The 22,189-nt window shown below is 52.1% G+C and overlaps 1 protein-coding gene and 1 pseudogene across 1 annotated transcript; one reads left to right on the top strand and one right to left on the bottom strand.

The window, feature by feature from the left end:
• The first annotated feature begins 5,048 nt into the window (after window positions 1-5,048).
• Window positions 5,049-7,773, top strand: LOC138811341 (galectin-7-like). The gene is made up of 4 exons (XM_069999084.1): window positions 5,049-5,101; window positions 5,715-5,803; window positions 6,429-6,630; window positions 7,654-7,773. The coding sequence occupies exons 1-4, from the start codon at window positions 5,093-5,095 to the stop codon at window positions 7,765-7,767; spliced, it is 414 nt and encodes a 137-aa protein (XP_069855185.1). The 5' UTR covers window positions 5,049-5,092; the 3' UTR covers window positions 7,768-7,773.
• Window positions 7,774-8,887: 1,114 nt separating this feature from the next.
• Window positions 8,888-15,329, bottom strand: LOC138811150 (delta(3,5)-Delta(2,4)-dienoyl-CoA isomerase, mitochondrial-like; annotated as a pseudogene).
• Window positions 15,330-22,189: the final 6,860 nt, after the last annotated feature.

Genomic DNA, 22,189 nt, shown 5'->3' with positions numbered 1-22,189 from the left:
AGTCCATGAGAGTCTTACCTTCAATTAATCACTAAAAAGCCAAAAGTGGGCTGGGAATGTAGCTTAGTGGCAGAGTGCTTGCCTGGGGTGCATGAGGCCCTGGGTTGGATTCCTTGGTACTCCATAAACAAAAAATAAAATAGGACCTTTTTAAAAAAAGCCAGAAGTGTTGCTGTGGCTCAAGTGATAGAATGCTAGCCTTGAGCAAAAATGCTTAGGGACAGTGCCTAGGCTCTGAGTTCAAGGCCCAGGACTGGCACAAAAAGGAAGGAAGAAGGAAAGAAAGAAGGAAAGAAGGAAGGAAGGAAGGAAGGAAGGAAGGAAGGAAGGAAGGAAGGAAGGAAGGAAGATGCCAGGTGGGCATTGATGGCTCAGGCCTGTAATTCTAGCTGCTTAGCCGAGATCTGAGTATTGCAGTTCAAAGCCAGTCCAGTCAGCAAAGTCAATGGGACTCTTATCCCCAACCAAACAACAAAACACTGGAAGTAGAGGTGTGGCTCAAGTGGTAAAGCAGCAGCCTTAAGCACAAAAGCTCAGAGACATTGCCCAGGCCCTGAACTCAAGCTTTAGTACAGGCACACCAAACAAACAAACAAACAAACAAACAAAAGATCAACATGATCTGTATAATTGAGCGGTGTCTTGCAGATGATTATCTGGGTTCCGGTTCTGGGAGTCTTGGCCGTTATCATGGCATCACTTCTGGGTGTCCATCACTGGAGGGTGGGTAGCAATCTGATTTCCAGGAGATAACTTCCTGGCCTCCAGGGTGCAGCCTCATCAGCATAGGCCCATATCCATATTAGGGGTGTTCTGTTCTGCAAGCCTCTGCTGCTCCTGGGGGCTGGTTGTGGGCTCTTGTCAGGAAGATGTTATTCATCAGTCCTGTTCTTCTTCTTCCAGGGACACTGCAGGTGGGAAGGCCAAGCTTTTGCTCTGCTTGAAGTTTAACTCGTGGGCTTAGATCAGAATGAGAGAGAGAGAGAGAGAGAGAGAGAGAGAGAGAGAGAGAGAGAGAGAGAGAGAGAGAGAGAGAGAGAGAGAGAGAGAGAGAGAATACTAGTCCTGGAGCTTGAATTCAGGGCCTGGGCACTAGTACTTAGTTTTTTTGCTCAAGGCTGGCACTCTACCACTTGAGTCACAGCTCCACTTTTAGCTTTTGGTTTTTCCTGCCAGTCCTGGGGCTTGATCTCAGGGCCTGGGCACTGTCCCTGAGCTTCTTCTGCTCAAGGCTAGCACTCTACCACTTGAGCCACAGTGCCACTTCTGGCTCTTTCTGTTTATGTGGTACTAAGGAATTGAACCCAGGGCTTCATGTATGCTTGACGAGTACCCTACCATTAAGCCACCTTCCTAGCCCACTTTTGGCTTTTTGGCAGTTCATTGGAGATTAGAATCTCATGGACTGGGCTGGGAAGGTGGTTTAGTGGTCTAGTCTCTGGACACTGTTCTGGACCTTTTGTGCTCAAGACTAGCACTCTACCACTTGAGCCACAATTCCATTTCCAGTCTTTTCCCCCTATACTTTTTATTGGAGATTAAAAAAAAAATCTGGCAGAGGGGCTGGGAAGGTAGCTCAGTGGTAGAGCGCTTGCCTTGCATGCATGAGGCTCTGGGTTCAATTCCTCAGCACCACATAAGCAGAAAAAAAAGGCCGGAAGTGGCGCTGTGGCTCAAGTGGTAGCGTGCTAGCCTTGAGCTGAAGAGCTGAGGGACAGTGCCCAGGCCCAGAGTTCAGGCCCCACGACCGGACCCCCCCCCAAAAAAAAAAAATCTGGCAGACTTTCCTGCTTGCTCTGGCTTTGAAATAGATCCTCAAGATCTCAGTCTCCTGAGTAGCTAGCATTACATGTGTGAGCCACAGGCTTACTATATTCCTATAAAACAGAATTGTAACATTTGAAATGGCTAATAAAGTTGGAGAAAACCTGATGATTTAAAATATATATATATCTGAACTCCCCTATGACCCAGCAATCCCACTTTTGGGCATTTACCCAAATTTTTACAAACAAGACCACACTAAAGCTACCAGCACAACTATGTTTATTACAGCATTATTCACCATAGCTAAGATCTGGAACCAACCCAGATGCCCCTCAGTAGATGAATGGATCAAGAAAATGTGGTATATATACACAATGGAATTCTATGCCTCCATCAGAAAGAATGACATTGCCCCATTTGTTAGGAAATGGAAAGACTTGGAAAAAATTATATTAAGCGAAGTAAGCCAGGCCCAAAGAAACATAGGTCCCATGGTTTCCCTTATTTGCAATATCTAGTATATGTATGAGTCAAGCGGAAAAGGTCAGATAATGTGATGTTAGGAAAATGAACCCTTAGATATGTATTTTAATGTTTTTTTCTTTCATACATGGGTTTCTAACGCATTTATAAGATTATTTCTTTGTTGCTTTGTATGTCCCTCCCCCACAGTATAACCCCTGCTTTCCCTATATTTGATGTCAGTATAACTTGTGGAGGAGATGGGGAAAAACAAGTCATTTAAGGATACAGGTGGACCTGTTGCAACAATGAGAAGTACAAGTTGTCATGTCCACAACGAGCTTTACAATGTCTGTGCAGGGGGGGGGAGAAGGATTGGGACTGGGGGGGGGAGGGGGGAGGCTGGGAAGGGATGTGAAGGATAAACAAAGGAGGAGGTTGCAATGCTTGGTAAGAAATGTATGCATTATCCTGCCCATGTAATTGTAACCCCTCTGTACAGTATGTTCACAAATAAAATAAAATAATAAAAATTTAAAAAAAATAAAAATATATATCTGGGCTGGGAAGGTGGCTCAGTGGTAAGAGCTCTTGCTTTGCATGCCTGAGGCCCTGGGTTCGATTCCCAGTACCACATAAGCAAAAAGAAAAAAAAAGCCGTAAGTGGCGCTGTGGCTCAAGTGGTAGAGCGCTAGCCTTGAGCTGAAGAGCTGAGGGACAGCGCCCAGGCCCAGGGTTCAGGCCCCATGACCGGACCCCTCCAAAAAATATATATATATATATATTTATATATAAATATTTTATATTTATATATTTTTATATATATAATATATTTTTATATATTTATATTATATAATATATTATATATATATATATATATTTTTTTTTTTTTGGCCAGGAACTGGTGTCTCACATCTATAATCCTAGCTACTGAGGAGGCTGAGATCTGAGGATCATGGTTCAGAGCCAGCCTGGGCAGGAAAGTCCATGAAACTCTTATCTCGCCGGCCCCCCCCAAAAAAATCCAAGATTTACCATAGTGACCAAGGAGAATCAATCAAGGAGATTTATTCAGGGAATCTCAGTTCCAAGAAATGAGATTTATGAACTGATAACAAACTTGGGGTCACTCATCAAAGACAGGCAAGTTCAGACGTGCAGGGAAACTGCATGAACTTATATCCAGACTGGGTGAAGAAATGAGAGAGAAGTCATGGGAAACAACACAGAGACAGGATTCACATCAAAACAAACAAACAAGCTAGGAGAATCTGACTTCCCAGGGGGGAAGTGATAGAGAAATGAGATCCACTATTCCTGACCATAGCCCAGCCCAACTGTTGCTATTGGAAGAGAAAAGTTTTTCTATTTAGTTTTGGGATGCCCTAAGTAGATTACCTCCAGATCACTCTCAGGCTCTGGTGTCTTTCCTGCTTGCTGTGTGACCTTGGCTCAGAGACTACCCTCTCTGAACCCCAGTTTTCAACTTGCCAAAACAGGGGGGGGGTCTTACAACCCACAAAGCAACACAGTGGTCCAGGCTCCTGTTTAGAGCTCTTCTCCTCTGAGTTGAACCTCCCCTTGGGAGACCTGGGAGCAAGGTGGGGAAGGAGGGGATGGGCTCGGAGGCCTAGAATTAGGGAGAAGAGAGATGGATCCTGCTCTAAGTCTCCTGACTCCACCCCAACTTTCCACTCCCAGCCTGCAGCTGCCCCAGGCTCTTTGCCACCTGCTGGGTGGGGCAGGAGCACAGGAGAGGGGGTAGGGATGGGAAATCTCCTCTGTGTGTGTGTGTGTGTGTGTGTGTGTGTGTGTGTGTGTGTGTGTGTGTGTCTTTGGTGGGGGTGGGGAATTGCTCAACTTGCCCCCTTTCCTCTGCCTGCTTCCAGAAACTTCTTTCATCTTTCTCCCTGATTTCCCCTCTCCTTGGTTCTTCTTGTGGAGTCTGGGAGGCAGAGAAGAGGAGATGGAGGCTGGGCAGAGTTCCCTGTGTCCCGTTCCTAGTCTGGGTGTCTAGGATATGCTAACCCATGTCCCTTTGTACGCCGTCATCACTGAGCAGGAACAAGGGAGCAGCTGGCAGGATGGTGGGGGTGGTCCAGGGACTGGGGCAGGGAGGGAGGGAGGACAGCAGAGTGAGGACAGGCATGTGGAGCTGAGGGGGCAGGAAGCAGGGCAGCACAGCTGTGCAGGTTGCACCTAGGACCAACTGCTTCCCGCCCCGCCCCAGGCCTGTGTGTGCCCCTCCTGCTGCTCCCTACCATGTCTGCTAGAGCATGCATGCCTGGAGCCAACCAGCCAGGACCTGGGGAAGGGCAGCAGCCCCTGAGTCCCCATCAACCCCGGGGTCACTGAGCCCTCGCCTCCCACCGTCCTGGCACAGCTGGGGCCTGGGATCCAGCTCTGGCCCAGCCATGGTGTCCATGGGAGGCAGTTTGTGGACTATGCTTCCTGTGTCTGTGAGCAGAGGGCAGTGGTGAGCGGGGCTGTCAGCGCTGTCCTCAGCCCTGGGCAGGAGGCTGAGCCCAGCGGGACCTGTCAGGACCAGTGGATGGGTGTCTGGGAGCCAGGAGTTTCATGTGCCAGGCTGGCTGGGGACCCATGGGAGGCCTTCTGTGGGGCCCTGGCCTGGGTGAGGGACAATGTGTCTGGGACCCCAGGGAGCATGGGAGGAGGGCAGAAGGAGGAGGGGGAGGAGGGCCAGGCCCAGCCTTGCCAGTTGTGCCCCAGGGCCAGGGTCTGTGCCAGCTGTGGGCGGTGGGTGGAAGGCAGGGGTGAGTCACCAAGGCCAGCCCCATCTTGCCTCTATTTAAGGTCCCTGTGGGGTGCACTGCCACACTGCTGCCTTCCCACTGTGCCAGCCATGAGCTCGGTGAGTGCTTTAGGAGCCCACGGTCAAGCTCAGCCCCCATGGCCTGTGCAGGTGTGGGGGCTGGGCCTGGCTGGGAAGTCCTGCTCCAGGGAGAAAGTGGGGGCCTGGGCCTGCGGGGAATTGCCCAAGGGTGGACTTAGTGTCACCCAGACTTCGCCAAGTTCTCCATCTCTCTCCTCTGCTGCATCTCACCTCACATTTTTACTGCCAGTTTCTCTTGTCTTTCTGTCTCCATTCTTGGCGCCTGTCTGGGTCTCTCTTGTTCTGGGATCACTTGTCTCTACCTTCTGGTTTATTTGGTTGGTTGTGGGGCTTGAACTCTGGGCATGGGCGCTGTCCCTGCGCTCTTCAGTTCAAAGTGAGCGTTCTACCACTGGAGCCACAGCGCCACTTCCTATTTTCTGAGTGGTTTATTGGAGATAAGAGTCTCACAGAGTTGCCTGCCTGGCAGGCTTTGACTCACATTCCTCAGATCTCAGCCTCCTGAGTAGCTAGGATTACAGGTGTGAGCCACCAGCGCTGGATTGGAGCTCCTTTTAGAGAGGCTCACCTACCTGCCAGCTCTCCCTGTGTTTCCCCTGTTCACATACTTCCTCTACCCTGAATCTTGCAGACGGTCCCCCACAAGACCCCCCTGCCTGATGGCCTCCGTACAGGCACTGTGATGAGGATTCGAGGCATTGTTCCTGACAAGGCCAGCAGGTAAGAAAACTCTCCCTCTGGGCCCCCAAGTAACCAGGGCAAAAGTACTGGGTGAGAGGGTGATCTTCAGGTTTAGGAGATCCTCCATGACAGCCCAGAGATGGAAGGCCTGGAACCTTCTCTGCACGTCAGAGTTTTGGAACCTTTATGAAAACTGCTATGAAATCAGATATGTTCACTAATTTCCTCATGACATCCTGTATGGAGTTCTGGGGTCTCCCTAAATAATCTGGGGTTCGAGGGCCACCTTTGTATGGCCCTAGGTGGGCCTGGAGCTCCAGGACCTGCCAGTTAGTGTATATTTTCTTCGTGGGGGGCTTGTGGGGATTTGGGGTTCCCTTGTACTGCCCCTGGTGCTCTGAGGCCCTGTGAGGCCTGGGGAACTTATACCATGGCCACAAACACGCAGGCTGTTCTGGGTAGATTTGTGCTCAGAGTTCCCATCATCGTTAGGGCCTCCAATCTGTGATTCCCTGCCCTTGTCCACCCTACCCGACTCCCTCACGCTGGGCCCTGTGAGTTGCCAAGTCCCCAGGCTCTGAACAGAGAGTCTTGGGTCCTTGGGTGCTTGGCCTGAGTCCTCCCAGTGGTGATGACCGAGTCTCGATCCTCTCTCCCTCCTCAGGTTCCACGTGAACCTGCTGTGCAGCGAGGACCAGGGCGCCGACGCGGCCCTGCATTTCAACCCGCGGCTGGACACGTCGGAGGTGGTCTTCAACAGCATGGAGCAGGGCAAATGGGGCACGGAGGAGCGCGGCGCAGGCGTCCCCTTCCAGCGGGGCCAGCCCTTCGAGGTGCTGCTCATCGCCGCCGAGGACGGCTTCAAGGTGTGGCTGGGGCCCTGGGTCCCTGCAGGGCGGGACGCTGAATGCTGGGCGTGGCGCGGTGGGCGTGGCGATAGGCGGGGCATCGATCGCGGGGCGGGGCGCTGGGTGTTGAGTTAGAGCTGTGGGCGTGGCAGGGTGCTGTGGGCGTGGTTTGATGCTGTGAGCAGGGTGGAGCACGCGGTGCAATGGTTAGGTCCGCCGGCCCCGGCGTCCGTGGACCATCCCCCTGCCTGTGCGCACCTCCACCGCACTAGAGGGGCAGCAGGGCGGGGCAGGATCCGGGGTGGGGTGCCCTGGCCGGGTGGGCCAGACCCTCCCGCCCGTCTTCCTCTCTGTCCTTAGTGCCCAAGATCAGGAGGGGTGAGGACGGGGTAGAGTGGCAATGAGAGCCCAGGACCTCATCCTGGCGGGCCAGGGTGGCTGAGACCGTCCCCACTTTATTCATTTGTGTGCTAGTACTTGGCTTTGAACTCAGGGCCTGGGCGCTGTCCCTGAAGCTCTATCACTTGAGTCACAGCTCCAGTCCCAGCTCTTTGCTGGTTCACTGGAGATCACAATCTCATGGACTTTCCTGCCCAGGTTGGCTTCGAACCCTGTTCCTCGCACCTCAGCCTCCTCAGTACACTGAGGTGACAGGCGTGAGCCACCAGCGCCCAGCCACAATCACCACTTTAAATTAGGGCTTCAATAATGAACACGGACTCCCCAATCTAGCAACCATTTCCAACACTTTCTAAGAAACTTTTCTCCCCCTTTCCTTCCGCCCCGCCGTTCCAACTCAGGACCCAGCGCCCCACGAATCAGCAACCCCCCTCACCCACCCAAACACTTCTGCTCAGGTTCTGTCCCACTCTCAAGTCATTTGACCCCAGAAATGGGCCTATGCCCCATTTCTGCAGCAGGGAGCCCCGGGGCGCAGCCAGACACGCAGCTCCCCAGGCTGCACCCCCTTGGGTGGGCTCGGGCTGGACCTACTGTAGTCCCCGGAGGGGGGGGTCTCTGACTGTGACTTTTGCCCCGCAGGCCGTGGTAGGGGACACCCCCTACCATAACTTCCGCCACCGGATGCCGCTAACGCGCGTGCGCGCACTGGAAGTGAGCGGCGATGTGCTGCTGGATTCCGTGAGGATCTTCTGAGCCCGAGCCGCGGGCGGGGGTTCAGGGAGGGGGGGCTCAGGGAGGGGGGGCGGGGAGCCCAATAAAGTGTAGCCGTGGTGTCTGACTGCGTCCGCATGGCCTTTGTATGGAAGGAGGGCACCTGAGGACCAGGGAGCTGAGGACAGCCACTCAGGGGCTGCTGCCGATTCAAACTTGTGTCCCTTGATGGGCAGGTCTGGTCCTCAGATCCCAGGGATTGTCATCCGGTGGGAGTGGGGCGGGAGTGTCTAGGTCAATGGCGACTAATATGTGTATTTGAACAAGGGAAACTGAGTCCGTGTGATCCTGATCACTGGACACCTCAAACTTGAGCTGGGAGCGAAAATAAACATCTCAGAGCTCTCTGCCCCTCCCACCTACTTCAGCTCCCCCCCCCCTTTTTTTTTTCTTTCTCCCTAGCCCCAAGAAGGGGTGGATTGGGTGAGTTGACTTGGGATGGGCGTCATCTCCTGGAACTGCACGCCCCGCCGGGCAGACAGGTCTTTGCATGCACAGCCCCAGGGCAGACGGTAGCTTTGAAAGATGCCATCAACAGGGTGTACATTGTGCAACAGGACAGCTGTCCCCTGGATTCTTAGGAACACCCAGCACTCCCCCCCAACCCTTCACAGGGATGACTGCGCTCTGCAGCACAGCCCCACTGCCTGGGGTGACTAAGGGCAGTGGCCTTGGGCATCACCATGGGGGGGTGGAGATTCTGCTCCTGTGCTACCATAGGGTCAGGTTGTATTTGGAGAGTCTTCCTGGAGTCCCCCACTCCCCACCCCCATGAAGGGGTGAGCCTGGTTTCTGCCCAGGCTCCAAACCACAGGATGCTGCCCACCCTGGCGACCATTGTCCATGTATCCACCTTGACCATCATGGCCAAGAAAAACATCCTTGGTGACTAGGTGAGCCATGACTGGACTCTTACCTTTTCTTTTTTTCATTTTTTGGTTGGTTGTGGGGCTTGAACTCTGGGCCTGGGTGCTGTCCCTTAGCTCTTCAGCTTAAGGCTCTCCCACCTTTCCTGTTGACCCTGTGTGATCATCTTTGACCATTCAGATCTTTCCCCTTGACTACAAGGGTGACTTAAGACAGGAGGATCAAATGACTCAGGGCAGCCTAGGCTACAAAATGACAACTTGTTTCAGAAGAGCAAACGAACCTTATCCCCAACTTCACAGCTGCCTTCTGGGAGTCCCCCGGGACTCGGGGTCTCCCTCCCCTCCAATAATGGGCCAAGTTCTCTCCAGAACATTTTTTGTTTTTTAATTGTTCTCAGAAAAGAGAAAAAAAACCTGGGTGGGAAGAAATGATAGCCATAAAGTTATAAGGCTTGAGAGCACTGAGAAGGCACTGGAGGTCTGTCTTGAATCTTCCTACTACAGAGGAAGAGGTCAGCAGAGAGGTGGGCAGGCGGATCCCGGAGCAGGCCGGGCTTGGCGCTCAGAGTTTGGTCCTTCTTCTCCATGGCCGCCTGCACCGACTTCACGATGTCCTGGGTCTGCAGCATGCTCATGTTCCAGGAGGCCTGAGGAGGGGGCGGGGCGATGCTAGTGGGCACCAATCCGAGGGCGAGGTGCAGGCCCCCCACCCCCAAGTCCCTATTGGATGCATGAGTAGAAGGGTGTGAGGTGATTGGTGGAGGTCGTGCCGGGACTGGGAGTGTGGTGATTGGTGGAGGCCATGCAGCGTGAGCAGTGATTGGCAGAGATCCTGCAGGAAGCGTGGTGAGTGGCCAAGGCTGAAGCTCACCACATAGTCCAGCGCCATGTCCACCGCGAGTAGAGCAGATTGACCTTGGTGCTCTGAACGGCCACTGGGCTCTTGCTCGACACCTCAGCCGCCAGCGTGAAGGCTGCGTCCAGCATGGCCTCCTTGTCCACGAACACGCGGCTTCAGGAGGGGATAAAAGGAATAGGAAGCTGGCAGAGCCCAGGAGAGGACCTATCTTCCAGGTGCTGACCCTCACCACCAGCTGCCAGCCACAGCCACTCCCAAGAAGACACCGCCCGTGACCTGGAGAGGGGACAGAAGGTCCCCGCGAACCCCTGGTTGCCCTCCGCCCCCATCCGTGGCCCTGTCCCCGTCCTCAGCCCCCACTACCTGACCAGTCCACTGCTCAGCGCCTCGTCCGCCATCATCTTTCGGGCAGTGAAGGCCAGCTCGTTGACCAGGCTGTGGGAATGGAGGGAGGGCGCATCAGGACTCCCTGTGGTCTGGGGTGGGGGAGACCCCACAGTCCTCACCTCCGCCCCTCTCTCACCTCTGATTCCCAATGACTTTGGGCAGCGGTTGCAGCGTCCCCAAGTCAGGGGCCAGGCCTATGTCCACCTCCTAGTGTGCAGTGGGACTGTCATCATTTGCTTTCCAATACTCAAGGCCAAGACTTGGTGCCATTCTCCAGAGCTGTTCCCCACTTCCCACCAGTTCTGTACCCTCACCCCCAAACACCTCCTACTCCCCTACAATGCTAACCCTAGACAGTTCCTCCCTAGGAGACCTACTGGTTCTTATTTTTGTTAGTTCTGAGGCTTGAACTCCGGGCCTGGGTGCTATCCTTGAGCTCTTTTTGCTCAAGGCTAGCACTCTACCACTTCAAGTCACAGCACCACTCCTGGTTTTCTGGTGGTTAATTGTAGATAAGAGACTTATGGACTTTCCTGCTCAGGCTGGTTTTGAACCTTGATCCTTGTATTTGAACCTCCTGAGTATCTATGATGACAGGCATGAGCACCCAGCAACTTCCTGGTTCTTTACAGTGGGTTCTTCATGGCGACCTCACCTCTCAGGAGGCACCCCTTCTCTTTCCCTCCCCTCCTCTCCCTCTCTCCCTCCAGATCCCAGCTGCACCTGGCTTCATTCTGTGTCTCTGGGTCTCCAGTGTGGCTTGACAGTCATACTGTCTGTGCCACCTCCCCCCAATCACTCCTCACTTCCCTAGATGCCTGCCAGGAGATGTTCTCCATGGTACTAGAGCCAGGAACAAGATCCTCCATGTGCCAGATAAGCAGTCTACCAAGCCAAATCCCCAGCTCTTGGTTTGGAGAGGCAAGGTCCTGCCACGTGGTCCAGATTAACCTAGAACTCCAGTCTTTCTGCCTCCACCTCCCAAGTGCCGGGATGACAGCTGTGTGCTACCCTGCCTGTCTCCTGAGCCTCACTTTGGAAGGGCCACTCTGACTCCTCTGCCGTGAAGCCCTCAGGGCTTGCTCCCTCCACACACGTGGTCCCTGCTCTGACAGGTGTGCCACTCTCTAGTCAGCACTGTGGGGGTCCCGGAAGGCAGGAGCTCAGGGAGACTCACCTTGACCTGGAAGAAAGCATCCTGGGCACAGTAGCGGATGTCACAGGCAGTGATGAGGTCCACACCTGGAAGGAAGAGGCCAGGGACAATGCAGAGGGAAAGAGTCTGGCCCTGCTCCCCAGTCATGGCCGCATGCAAGGGCCCCAGGCTCAGCAGCAGAGAGCTGAGAGTGGAGGCCCTGGCTGAGGGAGGGGAGGCCTCAGCACCCCCTCCTCCACCAATGTACCCGCTGTGGATGGCAGCGATCACAGGTTTGGGGCACTGGAAGGGAAGGCAGGGCTGGGGTCAGGGCTGAGGGCAGTGGGCAGAGGAGCTGCTGCCCTGCTGTGCCCAGAGTCACCTTCTCAATGACGCTGAAGGTCTTCTGGTACTGGGTGATGAGGTCACGGAGGTACCAGCTGATGCGGGCCACGTCGTCTCCCTCGGGCTGCAGCGGTTCTGAAGCCATGTCCATGAGGTCGATTCCTGGCACTCACATAGTCTTCCAGTACTCTAGAACCTAGCCAGGACTCAGATCCAAAATGGTCCCATGGTCACTAGCCACAGCAAGTTGTCTCCTGAGATTGGGGTTCAGGATGGCGTGAACTTGCACCTCCATCTTCCTTCTTCTGACTTTTCTTCCTCTGGTTTTCTTTTCTTTTTTGCCAGTCCTGGGGCTTGAACTCTGGGCCTAGGCATTGTCCCCGGCCGTTTTTTGCTCAAGGCTAGTGCTTTACCACTTGAGCCACAGGGCCACTTCCACCTTTTTCTGAGTAGTTTATTGGAGAGAAGCGTCTCTCTCAGGCTTTCCTGCCCAGGCTATCTTTGAACCATGATCCTCAGCTGTCAGCCTCCCAAGTAGCTAGGATTACAGGAGTGAGCTACTGGTGCCCAGCTTTCCTGTTTTTCTTTCATGCTTTGTTTTATAGGGCTTATACTCAGGGCCTGGGCACTGTCCCTAAGCTCTTTTGCTCAAGGCTAGCACTATCACTTTGAGCCATAGCTTTACTTCTGGTTTTCTGGTAGTTCATTGGAGATAAGAGTCTCACCGACTTTAGTGTCAGGCTGGCTCTGAAGTATGATTCTCAGATCTCAGCCTGTGAGTCACTGGTATGCAGTCTTTGTTTTGTTTTGGAAACAGAGTTCGCTAGGTAGCCCTGGCTGGCCTGGAACTCCTGACCCTCCACCTCTGGCTCCTGAATGCTCAGATTCAAGTCCTGGACTGCTGTTCATGACTGTCCCAGCTAAAGTGTGGTTCAGTGGTGGGCAAGACCCTGAGTTCCAGCCTGCAACTATGGCTATCTGATGGTCAAAGAGGTCCAGGCTCCATGCTGCCATAGGCAAGAAAGATAAACCAGATTAGATCTTGAGTTTAAGCCCAGGACCAGACACACACACACACACACACACACACACACACACACACACACACACACACACACACACACACACACACACACACACACACACACACACACACACACACACACACACACACACACACACTTGTAAAATTAGACTGGAGCAATGTGACACAGGCCTGTAATCCCAGCACTTGGTGGAGGTGGGAGGATCAGGAGTTGGAGGCTAGCCTACAATACATCTCCTTGAGACTCCATCTCAACTATATGAAAAGCATGACATATATCTGTGTTGGGAGTCAGCAGGGAGGCTGTTGCCTTGTCTAATGACCTCAGTGAGAGACCTGAAGGAGACGAAGGGAAGGGACATGAATATATCTAGACTGTGGTGAACAGATGATGGGAACAACCAGTGCAAAGGCCCAGTGGTTGGGTTGGAATGCCCCTGACCTGGGTATGGGTCTTCAAGATGGCCTGCAGGGCTAGAATAGAGTGAGCATAATGGAGATGAAGGCCAGGGTCAGGGAGGGAAAAGGAGGATTTGCCTGCCTCTTCCTCCTGAATAATTGGGATTACAGTTGTGTGCTACAGTGCCCAATTTCATGTCTTTCTTTTATCTGTAATTTCATCTCTTCATAGGGTCACTGGGAGAAGCTGCCTGTCTTCTCTATGGTCCTCGGGCTCATGTTACAGAATACAGATCTTAAGGGCCATAATTGTTGGGTGCTAAAAATGGTGGTCACATAGAAATGGAGGCATTTTCATAGGGATTGCTTTCTTTTCCCCATTGCAGGGCTTGAACTCAGGGCCTAGCCACTGTCCCTGAGCTTTTTCACTTAAGGCTAACATTCTACCACTTTGAGCCACAGCTCCACTTCTGTCTTTTTTGGTAGCTTATTGCAGACAAGAGTCTCACAGACTTTCCTGCCCAAGCTGGCTTCCAACCATGATCTTCAGATCTCAGCCTTCTGAGTAGCTAGGATTATAGGCATGAGCCAGTGACTCCTGGCTTGGGATTGCTTCTTGTGTCTGTTGTCTGCCACTGAGAGGCCCTGGCCTAGCTAGGGCCTCCCTTCTGTTTGTTTAATGATTGTTGCCTCAATCCTTTTTATACCTTCTGAGTAGCTGGATGACAGGTGTGAGCCACCATGTCCTGCTATCAGTTGACATAGGGGTGGGGGTGGGAGATGTCTCCATAACTTTTTTTTTTTTTTTTTTGTTGGTCATGGGGCTTGAACTCTGGGCCTGGGCGCTGTCCCTCAGCTCTTCAGCTCAAGGCGAGCGCTCTACCACTTGAGCTACAGCACCACTTCTGGTTTTCTGGTGGTTTATTGGAGATAGGAGTCTCACGGTCTCTCCTGCCCGGGCTGGCTTTGAACCATGATCCTCAGATCTCAGCCTCCTGAGTAGCTAGGATTACAGGCGTGAGCCACCAGCACCCGGCTCCATAACTTTTTGATAAGGTTGGCCTCAATCGACAATCCTCTCCATCTGTGCCTCTGGAGTGGCTGGTATTACAGGTGTCAGCCACTGTGCTGGCTGCAAATGGATATATGAGAAGAAAACCTACAGTATCTGAAGTCAGAACACTGAGGGACTTTGATGGCCGATGACACCCTCTGGAGAGCAGAGCAAAGGGCCACAGACACCCAGAGACTAGCATGTGCCTGCTGACTACGTGGGCAAGGCCCTGCTATGGTAACACACTTGGCTGACCCTGCTCTGGACTCTGAGAGGCCAAAGTCTGGTTCAACTGTCTGGTTCAAGGGCTCAGATAGTGTGTTCTGCACTCATTTCTCGATTGGCCCTCTAGGGAGGGGATGCTGGGGATGACCCAGGTCTACTAGTATGCGAGGCCAGTGCTGTCAGAGCCACACCACAGCCCTTGATTGGATGCTTGAAATGAGGCCTTGTGACAAAAGAGCAAGAGGTTCAAATCATAAGTTAGAGCTGCCTAAAATCCTCAATTAGAAGCACTGCCATACCACCAGGACCAGGAGCGCCTGGGGAGGAGAAGGTACCTGAAGTGAACATTTTTCCTGCACCCGAGACCACCACAGCCCTGCAGTTGGAGTCCCTGGCTATCTTGTTGAAGCATTCCACCATTTCCCTGTGGAGGAGCAAGGAGGGAAGAGCCAGTAAGCACAGCAGTGGGACTGCCCCACCCTCAAGTCCATCTGTCTGTCCTCCAAGGCCAGCCAGGCCTGGTGCCCCAGCCCCGCCTCCACCTGCAGGAAGGCCTCCAGGATGTGCAGCCCGCACCTCCAGAAGGCCTTGTTCATGGCATTCCTCTTGTCAGGCCTGTTCAGCTGCACGTGGAGGACGTGTGTCCCAGCCGAGGTCACCTGCAGGGACTCGTAGCTGTGGTCCGAGGCTTCCGAGGGGGCTGCCTTGGAGGCCTGGTGTGCGGAGGAGCTCAGGGGGCGAGGGCTGAGGTGGAAGCCCAGCTGCGTGGGCGCTGCCGGTCCTGGGGACAGAGGGGAAGAGGAGCCCTGGAGACGCCAGAATGGGGATGCACGTGTCTCGGGGAGCCTGGCCTGGAGAACACGAAGTCCGCAGAGCCCAGGGCCGGGGGGGACTCGGGTTTGAGGACTGGGGTGCTTGGCAGTGGGCTGAGTCTGAGACTACTTGAGACCGTGGGCGGTGGGCTGAGCCAGGCCCGGGGGCGACGAGCTGTCAGGGACCCCAGATTGCAAAGACCCAGGCTTCTGGAGTTGGGGAGTTCTCTCGAGTTGGGAGCCTCCGCAGACCCCTGCGTTAGGCAGCGCACGGGCCCTTTTGCTGCCTCCGCATAGGCCTCTCCTCGGTGGACCCCCCAGAGGACAGGGGGTGACTTACGCCTCAGCCACAGGTCGCGGACTGCGCGAGAAACCGCCATCGCTGCGGTCGTCAGGACTGTCAACAAACTAAGCTGAGGGGCGGAAGCCGAGGGGCGGGACGAAATCCGCCATGTTGGGCAAGGGCATAGAAGCCGCAGCCCAAGCCTCAGTGACGCCCCTGCGCCCGCCATCTTAACTAAGGGCAGCCGGAAGTGGCGTTGGGAGTTCTCTGGCGTGCTTGGAAGGGAGCTCGGGAAGGAACCCTTTGCCCCACTGGGCACCTGGCCTGGGCCCGTGTCTCACCGCCAGGGGGCCAATTCCGCATAAAGTTCAGCACTGCGCTGTTTGAGCAAGGACATGAGGGCCACAGCGCAGTTGCTGCTAAGTGAGTTTATCCTCGCGCAAGTTCAACTAAGAAGAGCAGGGACGAGCTGTGCTGCGAGGAGGTGCTGGTCGCCAGCCTCAGGACTGTGCCAACTCCCCACAGCACCCCAAGTCGAGAAACCGACCCCAAGAAGGCCGCAGCTTGGGCTAGGCCTCTGTTCTTTACATGGCTGATGTAAAGATATCGTAGTACCCGGATGTAGACCCTGGACTCCATCGATGCCCAGAAGGAAACCCAAGCTGCAAGGGAGTCTGATAGACTGCAGGTGACTGCTGCTCATAATCACTGTGTATAGCTGCTTGTTTAAAACTAACCTGGATTCAGTACTCTCCCAGGTGTATGGTGGCCTAGCTGTCAAATAATGTCATTTGACTAGTAGACATTGCCTAACATCTTCAGAGCAAATTCTCCAAGTGGGATTTCAAGCACACAGCTGCTCCTCCCAAGTGTGGCTTAAGTCCCAGGGACTTGTTCTTCTGCAGGCTCCTCCAGGTTCTGCCTGACGTTCTTTACTGAGTAACTCCCATGACAATTGGCTTGGGTAGCGGGACAGTTAGCAGCAGAAAAGTTGGCTTAGGTATTCATTAAGGAATTAGTGTACAAATTGCAGTAGTTGTTTGCAGTAGGAGAGAAGAGCTGGAAATTGCCTTTAGTCCCAGGTTGAGTAAATTACAGCACACCCAGACAATGATACTGGGTTTTGGGTGGCAGAGTTACAGCAGCCCACAGAATATGGCAAGAAGCAGAAGAACATGGTACCAAGTCTGGGCACCGGTGGTGCATGACTGTAATCCTAACTACTCAGGAAGCTGAGATCTGAGGATCTTGGCTCAAAGCCAGCCCGGGGGGGGGGGGGGGGGGGGGAGGGGGGGAATCAGTGAGATTTGTAATTCCAATTAACCACCAGAAAACTGGAAGTGTCACTGTGGCTCAAAGTGGTAGAGTGGTAGCCTTGAGAAAAAGAGCTCAGGGACACTGCCCAGTCCCTGAGTTAAAGCCTCACAACTGACAAAAAAAAAAGAGGGGGAGCATTACTTTGAAGAAATAAGGCCATTTTGGAGTATCTCTTAAAATCTCAGTTTTCTTTGTTTATTTGTTTCATCCATTGTGGGGCTTGAACTTGGATGCTGCCCCTCAGTCCTCAGCCTTGAACTCTGGATCTGGGTACTGCCCCTAAACTCTTTTTCTCAAGGCTAGCACTCTATCACTTAACCTACAGCACCACTTACAGCTTTTTCTGTGATTAATACAAGATAAAGAGTCTCCTGGACTTTCTTGCCTGAGCTACCTTTGAGCCATGATTCTCAGATCCAGCCTCCTGATAGCTAGGATTAAAGGTATAAGCCATAGCATCTGGCTTTTTTTTTTTTTTTTTTTTGGTCCATTCCTGGGGCCCAAACTCTGGGCCTGGGCACTGTCCCTCAGCTCTTCAGCTCAAGGCTAGCACTCTACCACTTGAGTCATAGCGCCACTTCTGGCTTTTTTCTTTTTGCTTATGTGGTGCTGAGGAATCGAACCCAGGGCCTCAGGCATGCAAGGCAAGTGCTCTACCACTGAGCCACCTTCCCAGCCCTGGCTTTCTTTTTTTTCTTTTTCTTTTTTTTTTTTTTAATGGGGCCTCGAAATCCTGAGCTACAAACATCCTTCTGCCTATCTCCTGAGCAATTACAGGTGTCTCACACACTTGGCCTAGCTCTTACCACCACTTAGTTTTCTGGGCTCTGTCCCTGGGCATTATCACTCAAGGCTGATACCATACTTCCTGTTTTTTGGTAGTTAATTGGAGATGAGAATCTCACAGACTTTCTTGCCCAGGATTAGTTTTGAATTGTGATCCTCAAGACCTCAGCCTCCTGAGTAGCTAGGATTGCAGAGGGGAGACACCCAGTTAGGAGAAGGAATTTAAAGACAAACAGAAGTGGCTTAATCAGGAGCAGGTTTATTGATGCAAAGCAAAGCGACAGCAAAGCTAATGTAACCCCTCCAGATGGGAGGTCAGGCATGTTCAGGTGGCAGTGCTGAGCTACACACCCCAAGACCTCAAGTTTTATTGGGGTATGTGGACATGGGATGGTCAATTTTGGAAAACTAGGTTAATGAGTCACTAATTTCCGGAGACTGCGCTGTGTGTCATCAACTTCTCCCATATATCTAGTAGGGCTTGGACTTGGGTGGTCAGACCAGGTGATGGGACTGCAGGCCAGCAAGACCTTGTTGTTTGTCGGTTGTGGGGCTTGAACTCTGGGCCTGGGCACTGTCCAGTGGCTCAAGGCCACTTCGGGTTTCCTGGTGATCTATTGGAGATAAGAGTCTCATGGACTTTCCTGCTGGGCTGGCTTTGAACTGGGATCCCCACATCTCAGCCTCCTGAGTAGCTAGGATTACAGGTGTGAGCCACCAGTGCCTGGCTTTTTTTTTTTTTTTTGTCGGTCATGGGGCTTGAACTCTGGGCCTGGGCGCTGTCCCTCAGCTCTTCAGCTCAAGGCGAGCGCTCTACCACTTGAGCCACAGTGACACTTCCGGTTTTCTGGTGGTTTATTGGAGATAGGAGTCTCACGGTCTCTCCTGCCCGGGCTGGCTTTGAACTGCGATCCTCAGATCTCAGCCTCCTGAGTAGCTAGGATTACAGGCGTGAGCCACCAGCGCCCGGCTTTGCCTGGCTCTTTTTTTCTTCTTCAGTACAGGAGTTTGAACTCAGGCCCTTGCACATGTGAGGTAGGTACCTTGTCACTTGAGCCATACACACTCCCTTTTTGGTGGTTATCTCCAATTAATCACCAAAAAAGCTGGAAGTGGAGCTATGGCTTAAATAGGAGAGAGCCAGCCTTGACTGAAAAGGCTAGGGGACAGCACCTAGGCCTTGACTTCAAAGCTGGTGGTTCATGCCTGTAATCCCAGCTGTTCAAGAGGCTGAGATCTGAGGATCTTAGAAGCCACCTCAAGTAGGAAAGTTTGTGAGACTCCTAGCTCCAATTAATCAGGTTGTGGCTCAGGTGGTAGAGTGTTAGCCTTGAGCAAAAGAGCTCAGGAACAGTGCCCGTGCCCTGAGTTCATGCTCCACAACTGACAAATGCAGTGGGGAGCTGGGAATGTGGCTTAGTGATAAGAGTGCTTGCCTAGCATGCATGAAGCCCTGGGTTCCATTCCTCAGTACCACATAAACAGAAAAAGGCAGAAGTGGCACTGTGGCTCAAGTGGTAGAGTGCTAGCCTTGAGCACAGAGAGGCTCAGGGACAGTGCCCAGGCCCTGAGTTCAGGCCCCAGGACTGGCAAAAAAATAAATAAGAAAGAAAGAAGAAATGTGCACTTGTATTGGTGAAATTGGTACCATGCTGTGTCACGGGGAATATTTGAGATTTTTTCCCCACCCTTCCCAGTGTCTACATTATAAAAGATCCTGTGTCTATCCTTTCTCCCCCTCCCCCTCCCCTCTTGGCCAGCTCTAGGAAACCAGGCCTCCCAAGGGTGTTGTTAGGTTCACCTTAAAGGAAACTTTTATGAAAGGTGAGCTCAGGACATCTATGACAGCCCGACAGAACAGGTTGTATGTCCATATTGTACCTGCCTCTATTACTGCTCAGCTGGTCTCAGCTGCCCAGAGCTCAGCTTGGCTTACTTCTGAGCAGGCTTTACTTTCAAGCCTGATTTTGATGCTATGACTTTAGTCTAAATATTAGTCACATTCAAGTTCAGTTCTGTTTGGTAGATATTGATGGCTGCTAAGAATTGGAGGTAAAACTGGGCGCTGGTGGCTCACACCTGTCATCCTAGCTACTCATGAGATCTGAGGATCGAGGTTCAAAGCCAGCTGGGGCAGGAAAGGCCATGAGACTCTTCAATAAACACTCAGAAAACCGGAAGTGCCGCTGTGGCTCAAGGGTAGAGTGCTTGCCTTGAGCTGAAGAGCTGAGGGACAGCGCCCAGGCCCAGAGTTCAAGCCCCATGACTGACCCCCCCCCCAAAAAAGAATTGGAGATAGGTCACATAGCTGCACTACTGGGTAGTTAATTCAAATGAAAGTTCTGTGAAGGAATTCTGACACTAAATTTGTATATATGATACACAAGTATTGCTCTGAACATTGGTAAATTTTCACAGGGCTTACACCTGTAATCATATCTGCTTGAGACTCTATAATGGAACAAACATGATCTGAGACTAGCCAAAGCATACACATGAGACCCCATCTCAACCAATAGCCGGGCAAAGTGGCACATACCTGTCATCATACCTATGTAGGAATTGTAAATGGAGAATGGAGGTCTAGGCTGTCTCCAGGGAAACACAGAAGATGTAATTGAAGAAAATAACAAAGGCAAACATGGCTGGGAATGTAACTCAAGTGGTAAGAGTACCTGTCTAGGTAAGCTGTACACCTTCCTCCATCTTTTTGTCTTATTGGTGTGTGTGCTCATGCGCGCGTGTATACTAGTAATAGAGCTTGAACTCCGTGCCTAGGCTCTGTCCCTTAGTTTTTTTTGTTGTTTTTTTTTTGTCGGATGTGGGGCTTGAACTCTGGGCCTGAGCATTGTCCCTCAGCTCTTCAGCTCAAGGCGAGTGCTCTACCACCTGAGCCACAGCGCCACTTCCAGTTTTCTAGTGGTTTATCGGAGATAAGAGTCTCATGGACTTTCCTGGCTTTGAACCATGATCCTCAGATCTCAGCCTCCTTAGTTAGCTAGGATTACAGGAGTGAGCCACTGGCATCCGGCTGTCCCTGAGTTCTTTTGCTCAAGGCTAGCACTTGAGCGATAGCTACACTTCCAGCTTTTTGTGATTAATTGCAGATAAAATTCTCATGGATTTTTTTCCTGCCCTGGCTGACTTTGAAATATGATATTCAGATCCCAACCTCCTGAGTAGCTATGAATATAGGCATGAACCACTAGCTCCCAGTCTGATTTTGATTTTGAGATGGAGTTGCCTACTAACTTTGCTAAGGATGGCTTCCAACTTGTGACCCTTCTGTCTCTCCACCTCTCAAAGAGCTGGGATTATATGCATGTACCTCCAAGCCTAGCAGAGTCTAAGCATTGTATTCTGTAGCTTGCATCACTTTGATGTAGGTATAGAGCACCTCCTGCTGACATCATAGAGCAGAGACAGCCAGACAGCTCTGTCTCCTCCTAATAGAGAAACCAACCCTTAAAAAATCGGTCTAACATCTATGGAAACATGGAGATCTAAGACCCAGTTTATCAGAGTGACCGGACAGTGTGTATTAAATTCTACCAGGATCATTATAAGGGTCATAGGACCAAGAACAGGGGTACCAGGAGCTGAAGGAAGAATTTAGAAAGCTTTCGTTTTCTTTTTTGGTGCTGGTAGTAGGGCTTGAACTCAGGGCCTAGATGCTTTCCCCTAGCTTTTTTGCTCAAGGCTGGCACTCTGCCACTTGAGCCACAGCTCTGCTTCTGGCTTTTTTGTTGTTGTTGGAAATAAGAGTTTCCTGGATTTGTCTGCCCAGACTGGCTTTGGAATAGGATCCTCAGATCTCAGCCTCCTGAGTAGCTAGGATCACAGATGTGAGCCACCAGAAGGATAGTGTTTTACATAGATCTGTTTTATTGACTCAAGCATAATTTCTTTCTGGTGCTTTTTGTTGTTGGTGGTTGTGGGGCCTGAACTCTGAGCCTGGGCACTATCCCTGAGCTCTTCAGCTCAAAAGGAGTGCTCTACCACTTGAGCCACGGCACCACTTCTGGTTTTCTGGAGATAAGAGTCTCACAGACTTTCCTTCCCCAGGCTGGCTTTGAACCGGGATCCTCAGATCTCAGCCTCCTGAGTAGCTAGGATTACAGGCATGAGCCACCAGCGCCCGTCTTTCTGGTGGCTTTGGCCAATAGTAAGAAGGTATATGTGGGAACTGGGATGAAGAGGCACAAAATCCTTGGCTGCAGATTGTGTCACAGTTACACAGGACTGGTGTTCAGCCTTTGGGCTAGGACACCTTTGCAAAAATCATGCTAACTGCAGGGGAGGGGGGAAAGGGCATCCCTTTGGTTGCTAGTGAGAAAATGGAAAAATAGAAGAGCAGCAGCACTGCTTGGCTCCTTGAATGTCCAAGTGTGGTTTCAAGCACATCTGGGAACCCAGCCTGATAGTGCATGCCTATCTGGGGTTAAAGAGGATTCTAGAAGGCCAGGAAAGAGGATCTTAAATTCTAGGTCAGCTTAGGCTATATAATGAGGCTCTGTCTCAAAATAAGTAAATAAAGCACATCTGGATTCATGCTCAGGGGGAATCTCATTCATCTGTCTGTCTTCCCATCAGTTTGGCCTCATTTACAGGCCAAGATAGACACAGACCACTCTGGAGTCTCATCTGCCCCGAGAACAGCTTAGTACCTTATGATCTGGAGGCCTGGGGGGGGGGGGGGGGGGAGATGGACCATGTTGGCTAATGGCTGCTGGGCTCTGATTGGCAGGCCTTGGGCACATGGCTATCTTTAGCCGAGGAGGCCTGGCTAGCTTTACCAGAGAGTCTAGAAAACTTGAGTCAATGGATTGTTTAAGCCTACAGAAGGGGCTTGATTCCTGATAAACAGTTGGGCTCTTAAAGCAACCTA

The sequence above is a fragment of the Dipodomys merriami genome, unplaced genomic scaffold, assembly GCF_024711535.1.
Source record: "Dipodomys merriami isolate MVZ:Mamm:240054 unplaced genomic scaffold, mDipMer1.0.p SCAF_52, whole genome shotgun sequence".
NCBI classification, from domain to species: Eukaryota; Metazoa; Chordata; class Mammalia; order Rodentia; family Heteromyidae; genus Dipodomys; species Dipodomys merriami.
The sequence above is the reverse complement of the archived record's forward strand: the minus strand, read 5'-3'. Positions and strand labels throughout refer to the sequence as shown.

What these genes read in the sequence shown, in the direction of transcription:
- LOC138811341 (XM_069999084.1), top strand. An exon ending in GTTCCTGACAAGGCCAGCAG is followed by an intron (nt 5,804 to 6,428) that starts GTAAGAAAACTC and finishes CTCCCTCCTCAG; the next exon opens with GTTCCACGTGAACCTGCTGT. An exon ending in CCGCCGAGGACGGCTTCAAG is followed by an intron (nt 6,631 to 7,653) that starts GTGTGGCTGGGG and finishes TTTGCCCCGCAG; the next exon opens with GCCGTGGTAGGGGACACCCC.